This window comes from Sinocyclocheilus rhinocerous, unplaced genomic scaffold, assembly GCF_001515625.1.
Source record: "Sinocyclocheilus rhinocerous isolate Xijiao unplaced genomic scaffold, SAMN03320098_v1.1 scaffold2386, whole genome shotgun sequence".
Taxonomy (NCBI): Eukaryota; Metazoa; Chordata; class Actinopteri; order Cypriniformes; family Cyprinidae; genus Sinocyclocheilus; species Sinocyclocheilus rhinocerous.
Genome location: NW_015623807.1, coordinates 379,282 through 388,695, shown reverse-complemented (window position 1 = coordinate 388,695; position 9,414 = coordinate 379,282). Strand labels below are relative to the sequence as shown.

The following is a 9,414-nucleotide window of genomic DNA, read 5'->3' as shown; positions in this document are numbered from 1 at the left end:
ATTTTCTGGTAAGATATCTGTACTTTTACTTGAGTATGGCTTTCAGGTACTTTATACACCACTGGTTACAAGTTCTTCATGGAATCATCAATGCAAGAAGTCTTCAAACTCGGTCCTGCAGAGTTTAGCTCCAACCCTAATTAAACACAGCTGAACCAGCTAATTACGGTCTTATAGGTGCATCTCAATAAATTAGAATGTCGTGGAAAAGTTTATTTATTTCAGTAATTCAACTCAAATTGTGAAACTCGTGTATTAAATAAATTCAGTGCACACAGACTGAAGTAGTTTAAGTCTTTGGTTCTTTTAATTGTGATGATTTTGGTTCACATTTAACAAAAACCCACCAATTCACTATCTCAACTAATTAGAATATGGTGACATGCCAATCAGCTAATCAACTCAAAACACCTGCAACGGTTTCCTGAGCCTTCAAAATGGTCTCTCAGTTTGGTTCACTAGGCTACACAATCATGGGGAAGACTGCTGATCTGACAGTTGTCCAGAAGACAATCATTGACACCCTTCACAAGGAGGGTAAGCCACAAACATTCATTGCCAAAGAAGCTGGCTGTTCACAGAGTGCTGTATCCAAGCATGTTAACAGAAAGTTGAGTGGAAGGAAAAGGTGTGGAAGAAAAAGATGCACAACCAACCGAGAGAACTGCAGCCTTATGAGGATTGTCAAGCAAAATCGATTCAAGAATTTGAGTGAACTTCACAAGGAATGGACTGAGGCTGGGGTCAAGGCATCAAGAGCCACCACACACAGACGTGTCAAGGAATTTGGCTACAGTTGTCGTATTCCTCTTGTTAAGCCACTCCTGAACCACAGACAACGTCAGAGGCGTCTTACCTGGGCTAAGGAGAAGAAGAACTGGACTGTTGCCCAGTGGTCCAAAGTCCTTTTTTCAGATGAGAGCAAGTTTTGTATTTCATTTGGAAACCAAGGTCCTAGAGTCTGGAGGAAGGGTGGAGAAGTTCATAGCCCAAGTTGCTTGAAGTCCAGTGTTACGTTTCCACAGTCTGTGATGATTTGGGGTGCAATGTCATCTGCTGGTGTTGGTCCATTGTGTTTTTTGAAAACCAACGTCACTGCACCCGTTTACCAATAAATTTTGGAGCACTTCATGCTTCCTTCTGCTGACCAGCTTTTTGAAGATGCTGATTTCATTTTCCAGCAGGATTTGGCACCTGCCCACACTGCCAAAAGCATCAAAAGTTGGTTAAATGACCATGGTGTTGGTGTGCTTGACTGGCCAGCAAACTCACCAGACCTGAACCCCATAGAGAATCTATGGGGTATTGTCAAGAGGAAAATGAGAAACAAGAGACCAAAAAATGTAGATGAGCTGAAGGCCACTGTCAAAGAAACCTGGGCTTCCATACCACCTCAGCAGTGCCACAAACTGATCACCTCCATGCCACGCCGAATTGGGGCAGTAATTAAAGCAAAAGGAGCCCCTGCCAAGTATTGAGTACATGTACAGTAAATTAACATACTTTCCAGAAGGCCAACAATTCACTAAAAAATTTTTTTTTATTGGTCTTATGGAGTATTCTAATTTGTTGAGATAGTGAGTTGGTGGGTTTTTGTTAAATGTGAGCCAAAATCATCACAATTAAAAGAACCAAAGACTTAAACTACTTCAGTCTGTGTGCACTGAATTTATTTAATACACGAGTTTCACAATTTGAGTTGAATTACTGAAATAAATGAACTTTTCCACGACATTCTAATTTATTGAGATGCACCTGTACTGTTCAAAAGTTTGGGGTCACTGGAATTTTTTATTCAGCAAGGATTCAGTTAATGTGTGTATCATATTACAAAAGATTTCTATTTCAAATAAATGCTGTTCTTTTGAACATTCTATTCAAAGTATTCTAAAAAAAAAAATGTATCAGTTTCCACAAAAATATTGAGAAGCACAGCTGTTTTCAACACTGATAATAATCAGAAATGTTTCTTGAGCAGCAAATCAGCATATTAGAATGATTTCTGAAGAATCAATATTTCACAATATTACTGCTTTTAAAACTTAAAAAAAAAAATCTTACCAACCCCAAACTTTTGATTTGATAATGTTCCTTTACTAGGAATACAAACATTTCTCAATAAGACCAGTAACATGCAGTAACAGTAAATGGAGTCCGTTTCATGTGAATTATAATATTATGTGGAAAAGCCATAAATCTACAGAAAAGAGAGCCGTGTGTCACGATACCTCGTCATTCTCGGCAGTCATGGCTGCACATCTGGCCTCTGACGCCAGGTCACCGAACTCTGTGGTCAGCTGATTGGCCAAACCGCCTAGCTCATCAGGGTTAGTGTTGGATTTGGTAACCTGGCAACACAGCATTTCAAAAACACACCGTCAGTCTTTTCTTGTCTATAAATAGTGCTCTCTGGTGCAGATGATATACTCTGCGATTGGCTGCTTGTTGTCCTCTTCCACTGACGTCAACAGACAAAGCATGCACAGGTTTACTGCTGTGAACGCAAAATGAAGGCATGACTATTAATTGTCTGCTAATCTTTTACACATGAGCCAAGCGGATTAGCGCCTGCCTCTGTCCTTTAGCCAATAGATGAGCCAAACAAAATCAATAATTCACGAGAACATTACCAGCTTTAATTAACCAGCTTTTCATGAATATCATTAAAGTTTGATTGATATACTTTCATGAATATTCATATTTGAACACTCAAAAAATACTTGTTTGTTAAACACTGTTTAACCGGCTTTTCATGCTCATCATTAAAGTTTGATTGATATATTTTCATGCATATTCATATTTGAACACTCAAAAAATACTTGTTTGTTAAACACTGTATAATGTTTGATTGTTACAATATATTTAGTTTATCAGATGTTTTTAAGGTAATTAGTCAGGGATGCTTGTCAGGTTAACTAGAATACATTATTCTCACACTTTTTAGTAATGTCCTTTGTTACAAGTTAAGTGTATTTCTGAATTCTGTACTAAACCTTAATTCTGTTTTGTGCATATGTATATTGCATTTTGCCCACCAGCCACAGTGGCTTTTTCCTAATTCTGCAGTCACTCATATTTCTGCAGCACTAGGTTTTACCATCTCCTGAACGGTGACAGCGATAGCTTTGGCCGTCTTCACCATCGTGGTCTGATAATCCACAAACGTTCCTTCAGGTTCGACTCCAGGCCCGTCTTCCATCTTATTGATGGCTTGAGAGATGGAGTTGACCATGCCGCCCACTGCTCCTGTAGCGCTAGCTGCCTCTGACAGAGTCGCAGCCAGATCCTCCACCGCCTCCTTCATCATCTGAACCGACTCCACCAGAGCCTCCTGCGTGTGAGCCGCCTGAGGACACACACACACACAGACACAGACACAGACGCACAGAGTACTGTGAGAATGAGCACTACAGCAGATCTCGGACAGATGTGATCAAAACTACCATCATGACCAGCTGCTGTGTTTGGCTGGTGCCGTCTCACCTTGTGGTTTCCTCCAGCCTCTTTGGCTGTGTAGAGCATCTGTAGGGCAGACTCAGCCAGAGTCTTGGTTTGATCCAGTACGCTCATCTGCTGCTGGCTGTTCAGGATCTTAGACGCTGTACCGATGGCAGCCATGATGAGCGGCTCAAAGTAACTGACCATCTGAGACACCTGTGAGATGACGGCGCACATTTAGCTCCCAATAAACACTGAGACCCGCTGAAACAGGTTTAGAAATGACTGAGACCTTGTGACCGAGCTGAGAGGCGTCGGAGCGGGCCGCGATGGCCACCGGTTCAATCAGGTTACTGATCTCATGCACAGACGCCGCCATCTGCTCGTGAAGAGCCTGCAACACAACACAATATTACAATACCGCTCTATTAGATTCAGAACAATGATAACCATCGTTAGCAGGCCCACATGAAATCTGCGCCCACAGCTTTAAAGATATTGCTGTAGTTCATCATGACCGCTGTAAAGCTTCACCTCATGGGAGATGTCGTCTCTAGGCGTGAGCTGCTGGCTGATGGCTGCCAGAGACGCCTTGTCCACCTCACGGATGCAGTTATTAAGAGCCTCAATGGCGTCATCACACTCCCTCTGACCTGGAGCCTTCTCCCTGAAAACATTTACATGAGAGCATATGAATATGATACGTGGAAACTCACAACTGCATCACATCTCACAACATGGATACTGGTATTGAACTGAACTGACTTGAGTTGAATAACAACACCGCTGACTTTGTGGAACTGCTTATAGCTGAACTTTCCATTTCAAATTGATCTGACACTATTGCAGGGCTCTACAGTACGACCTACTACTGCGTGCGACTATGAAAACATATTTAGGAGCCAGATCTTCATCATATTTGTGATTGTGATCGCTGAGGGGAGCTTCAAAGGTTTCTACGTGTTTTTGCAGCTTTGAGTAATGTATCACAGACATATCTCATGAATCCTTTCATAAGCAAAGTGTAGACGGTGTAAATAAGAGATTCATTGTGCAGTGTAGAGAGCTTCGTTGATTATAAATGTGAGATCGCGATGAGCTAAGATGAGTGACAGCTTTTAATGATTTTTAAGGGAGTTTGTAAATGTGATACTGATTTAATACAACAGTTCAATAGACAAGAAGTTAATATTAAGTGACTTACATTGTCTGACTATAACACTATTGTCTGATTTTGCTCTATTTCGTGTCGAAAATAGTTTGAAACAATGTCACAGCTCAGCCGCTGCGCATCTCCATTCAAACACAGCGGTGTCTCGTTTATGAACAGTGTTGGGCAAGTTACAACAGATTTTGTTATGTTTAGTTAAACTTAATTTTTGTTGCTTGTCCGCCGCCTTTTTTTTCTCGTCTCCGAACCCGCAGCTCTCTCCGGTAGCTTAGTGTTAGTGGCACCAGTCCAGTGTTTCCAGGTTTTACTCGTGCTATTTCTCCATGTTGAGAGTTTGGTGTCGCATTCTTATCCTTTTCTCCGATTAACTGAAAATAACAGGAGTGTGTCCATCTCACAAATGTAGAATCGTCTTCTGCAGTCATCTCAACCATCTAATTCCAGCAACAGGAAATAGACAAACTATTTTACCCGCGGAATTTTTTCTCTGGTGCTGTTTTGCGGTGTTAGTAAATTCACCACTTAATTTTGAGTTAAAATATGTTGTTGTAACTTGCGTTACTGACATTGTAACGAGTAATAATATTACCCAAATTTGATTAGTAATGCGTTATATTACTGCGTTACAGCAAAAAGTAATATACTACTGTAATATTATTACTTTTGTAATGCGTTACTCCCAACACTGATGATAACCAGTATAGTAGTGTTATTATTGGATGGTGGGAGGTCAGTGATGAAGTCGATAGACAGATGAGACCATGGTCGTTGAGGAATCGGTAATGGCTTGAGTAGACCTGAAGGTAATTCCTTTGGGGTTTTTGACTGAGCACAGATCTGACAGGACTTGACATAGTTGGTGATGTCTCGTGCCATGTTACTCCACCAGAAAGAGTTCTGTACTAGTTGGAGAGATACCAGGATGACCCGAGCAGAGAGAAGTATGAACCCATTGCATAATTCGAAGTCGTAAAGCTTGGGGTACATAATGCTTTCCTGGGGGTGTGTTTGCGGGTGAGGGGTCTTGTTGTTGTGCTTCTCTTACAAAGGTAAAAACAAAATTCCACTGTAAATCACTTTAAGGAGTCAAATATCAATTTTTGATCAAAAGGCTAATTTTTGATCAAATTTTGGATTATTGATTATGAGGGTGCTCCTAAATTTTTTAAGTTAGGAGCACAAGTGCTCCTAAAAAGAAAAATAAGCGTAGAGCCCTGTATTGTCAAAATAACAACACTACTGTCTTTAGAGCTTCCATAGTTGAGTTTCCATAATTGATTCTGCTATATCTCTGCTTTGACACAATCTGCAGTGCATAAAGTGCTATAGAAATAAAGGTGACTTCACAACAGGGTCAGAAATGAACTTTTCCTGAGGCTTTTTTCTACCTTATTAGACCTTAAAAAAAACAACACATGTACATTTAATAAGTAAACATTTAAATGTAATCACTTAATTCAATCAATCAGAATACTGTAGTCTGTTGTCAACAACATTTCATCAGCATCAACAACAGCCATCTTTAATTGCCAAGGTGGAACAGAAGCTGCATCCCACATGACATACATGTATTTACACAACAACTGCCTAATGATATGAGATTAATGCAATTTTAAATAGCCTATATTTTAATAATGAGTATTAATACTGATTAATGCGTTTGTGTGTTGAGAAAAGGCATGTCATATTCTTGTAGGCTACACAGACGAAACATGCTGAGGACCGTTTATTAATGAGTTCTTATGTATTAGAAAATCAAGACTTCACATTAGTTATATTAGTGGCCTGAGGAACAAAATTCATTTGATTCAAACTGGGAATAAACTGTATGGAAGAATGCGAGCAAAGGATGTTCCCATCACTGAAGTGGTAATCGTTTAGTTCAATTGTTCAGGGGCATTTTTTCCTCTGTACCTTGAATTTGGGGGACTTTTTTTGTTCATTTTGGTGCCATTTATCCCATAACCACCTGCTAAGGGTTTCACAGACATGGCAGACTTTACCTATAGGCTTAAGTCTTGTTATTAGGTGACTGTTGAATAAGAGATATAAATCCTGTGAATACCTCATGTTGGTGATGAGTTTCTTGATGGAGTCGGACACTGTTCTGGAGTGTTCAGCCAGCACAGACCATTTGGGCGGGTCTTTGGGGTTGACAGCTAGTGAGCGGGCCGTCTGGATCAGGCCTGTAGAGCTCTCCAGCATGGTCTTAGCGGCCGCTACGATGGGCTCCATCGCTGCCAGACCCTGCGATCAGACACAACAGAACATGCAACTTCCAGCATGGTCCAAACAGGGTTTTCTATTTCGGCCTGGAGTCTGGTTCCCACTCCTGAGCCCTGTATGTCCCTGACAATTTTACACTATTCTATTCAATTTGTATAAAGTCAGAAATCATTATTTCTAGTAAATGCACTACTTCTAAAGTTTGAGAGCACAATTAATATTTTTCTCTTTCTCAGCTCTTTTATGAGATTTTGCTCTATACTGTATGAACCGCTTGTATACTGTATATGCGGCATGATTTTAAATATATAACAGAATGCAGAAAACTGTATGTGTTGTAGACTGTCTTTTGTTTTACAGCCTTTGCTATGACTTTTGATAAATTTAATGCATCCTATCTGAATAAAAGCAAAAAAGAATAAAAAAATCTTAAAACTTACTGGCCCATACTATTGAACGGTATTATATTCAGTGATATAATGTGGTACCTCTGGACTGATCTGTGCAGGTACGCTAGCAAACTCTGGGTTCGAAGCGAAGGCAGTCAGGTTATCCACAGCCTCGATGAGCGGCCCAGTGGCTTCCTTACACTTCAGTCTGTTCTCCTGGTTAAAGGCCCCATCAAGAGCCTGAGGTTACAGCACACACACAGTTACATTCACCAATAATACCAAACGCAAATACATAAACGCTGCTGACCAGAAACAGACTGAGTCTTCAAACTCACTTTGATGGACTTGACGAGGTTGGCGGTGCTGTTCGCCACCTCTTTGGCACTCTGGACGAACTGTCTCTTAGCAACTGGGTTGGATGTTTTGGAGGAGGCGAGTCGGCAGGCGTTGCACAAGGCCGAAGTATGTTTGGCAACAATTGTGGCAGCAGAGAGGACCTTGAAAAAAGAAGGTGCATAAAACACATAATATGCATAAAAAGTTATTTTTCTCAGGTTATTTGTGATGACTTAAAAACTAGGTCAAAATGTTCCTTTAAAAATGCACTTCCTATTTTGAGTTGTGAGTTCAAAGGAAATATCCAGATATGAAATACAATAGTTATTGAAAGTCAATCAGTCACTGGGAGGTCCGATTACACTGCCTGCTTGGCCATTTAACAGAAGCGTTAACCTGGGCTCCAGACAAACAAATCAATTAAGGAGCCATTGGCTTCTATAAAAAACAAAATTAGGCCCCAAATTATTATTTTTTTCAGTGCCACAGAATATATGTGTGGCAGAATAAATGTGTTTAAATAAATTTAAATATGAATTTATTTGAACACTTTAACATTTCAATCATACTGTCATGTGTTTATGTCTCATCTTTATCAGCATTTTAATCCATCTTGTAGATGTCCTGGGAACTAAGGTTCACTTAACGTGGGAACAAAACTTATTTTCCAACTTCAGAACTATATTCAGTCACAAAGAATTGATTATTGCACAGAATCTGTGCCAATATCACGGATTATTTCAGCATCACTTGGACATTGAATGTAGTTTGGGCTCCTCCTCAAAGCATCTTATAAATGCTGTCATATGTCTTGCACACATCCAGTCTGCTCTTCTTCATTAGTAACATGCAATTTCATATGAGGTGCTGAATTTTATTTTTAGCTTCTTGCATTCTTTCTTATCATGTAGACAACAGGTTAAGTAAAAATATGATAATGCAATATAGCACATCTATTAAACAAAATGCTCCTCTTCATAGTTATTTTTTCTAGCTGACTGATGAGCTTATGGACGCTGAATGGTTATTCTGAGGTAAATGTATTTTTATGTGGCGTATGAAACACTGAATGAGCGATTACATGAGACATTTCAGTAAGATGTACTGTATCTTATAATATACCTTTTGATGTCCATTCATGTTTATTTCGTACTATATATTAAAGAGAAAGATATGATGGGTTCACGTGCCGCTTGAACTGAGGCGCTAAAGCGATCGCTCTGCCACATTAAAGAGTGTCAAAACGGCATTTATTGTTTGAATTTAGTTATGAATTTGGCAGAATTTTAAAGCTGATACTTTGTTTATTAAAAGGTAACAGAGCACAAAGCTTATTGAGATTACTAGAGATCGACCGATATATCGATTTACCGATATTTTTCCCGATATTTAAGCATTTTACCATAATCGGATATCGGTTTTGTAATATCGGATTCACCGATAAACGCCGCCATCTTGTGGGTGTTTTGAGAATTGCGCGCAGGATCGCCATTGCAGCGCGTCTGAGGGGAGACGAGACAACAACAACGGCATGGTGCAGGTACTTGATTTGCTGTAGTTAGTAAACTTTATTTAACATAACAGCCATTTATGCACAAATTAGATGCATTACATAAATGCCTGATATGCAGTTTATGCAGCTTGGCTCGAAGAAATAGAGACCAACTCACGGAGTCATGTAAAATAATCCGTCAAGTCCTGTCCCAATAAAGACATAACTTTGCCTGAATTAAATATGCAGCCATGAATGAGCGCATGTTGGAAATAAAAATGCTAAATTTACTTCTCTCTCTGTTGTATATTTGCTCATCATTAGTCTCGTGAAGCCGCTTTCATGTTGCTGTTCACTCA

General features: G+C 39.7%; 1 protein-coding gene across 1 annotated transcript in view; it reads right to left on the bottom strand.

Annotated features, from left to right (window-relative positions):
• The window catches only part of LOC107737170 (talin-1-like), an 86,611-nt gene that overhangs the window by 19,252 nt on the left and 57,945 nt on the right, over nucleotides 1-9,414 (bottom strand). The window contains exons 35-42 of the mRNA XM_016548612.1: nucleotides 7,563-7,724; nucleotides 7,324-7,464; nucleotides 6,675-6,856; nucleotides 3,973-4,105; nucleotides 3,731-3,832; nucleotides 3,484-3,654; nucleotides 3,098-3,346; nucleotides 2,229-2,348 (exon numbers count right to left, since the gene is read on the bottom strand). Of these exons, the coding sequence (XP_016404098.1) occupies nucleotides 2,229-2,348; nucleotides 3,098-3,346; nucleotides 3,484-3,654; nucleotides 3,731-3,832; nucleotides 3,973-4,105; nucleotides 6,675-6,856; nucleotides 7,324-7,464; nucleotides 7,563-7,724 (1,260 nt within the window). The remainder of the gene's footprint in view (nucleotides 1-2,228; nucleotides 2,349-3,097; nucleotides 3,347-3,483; nucleotides 3,655-3,730; nucleotides 3,833-3,972; nucleotides 4,106-6,674; nucleotides 6,857-7,323; nucleotides 7,465-7,562; nucleotides 7,725-9,414) is intronic.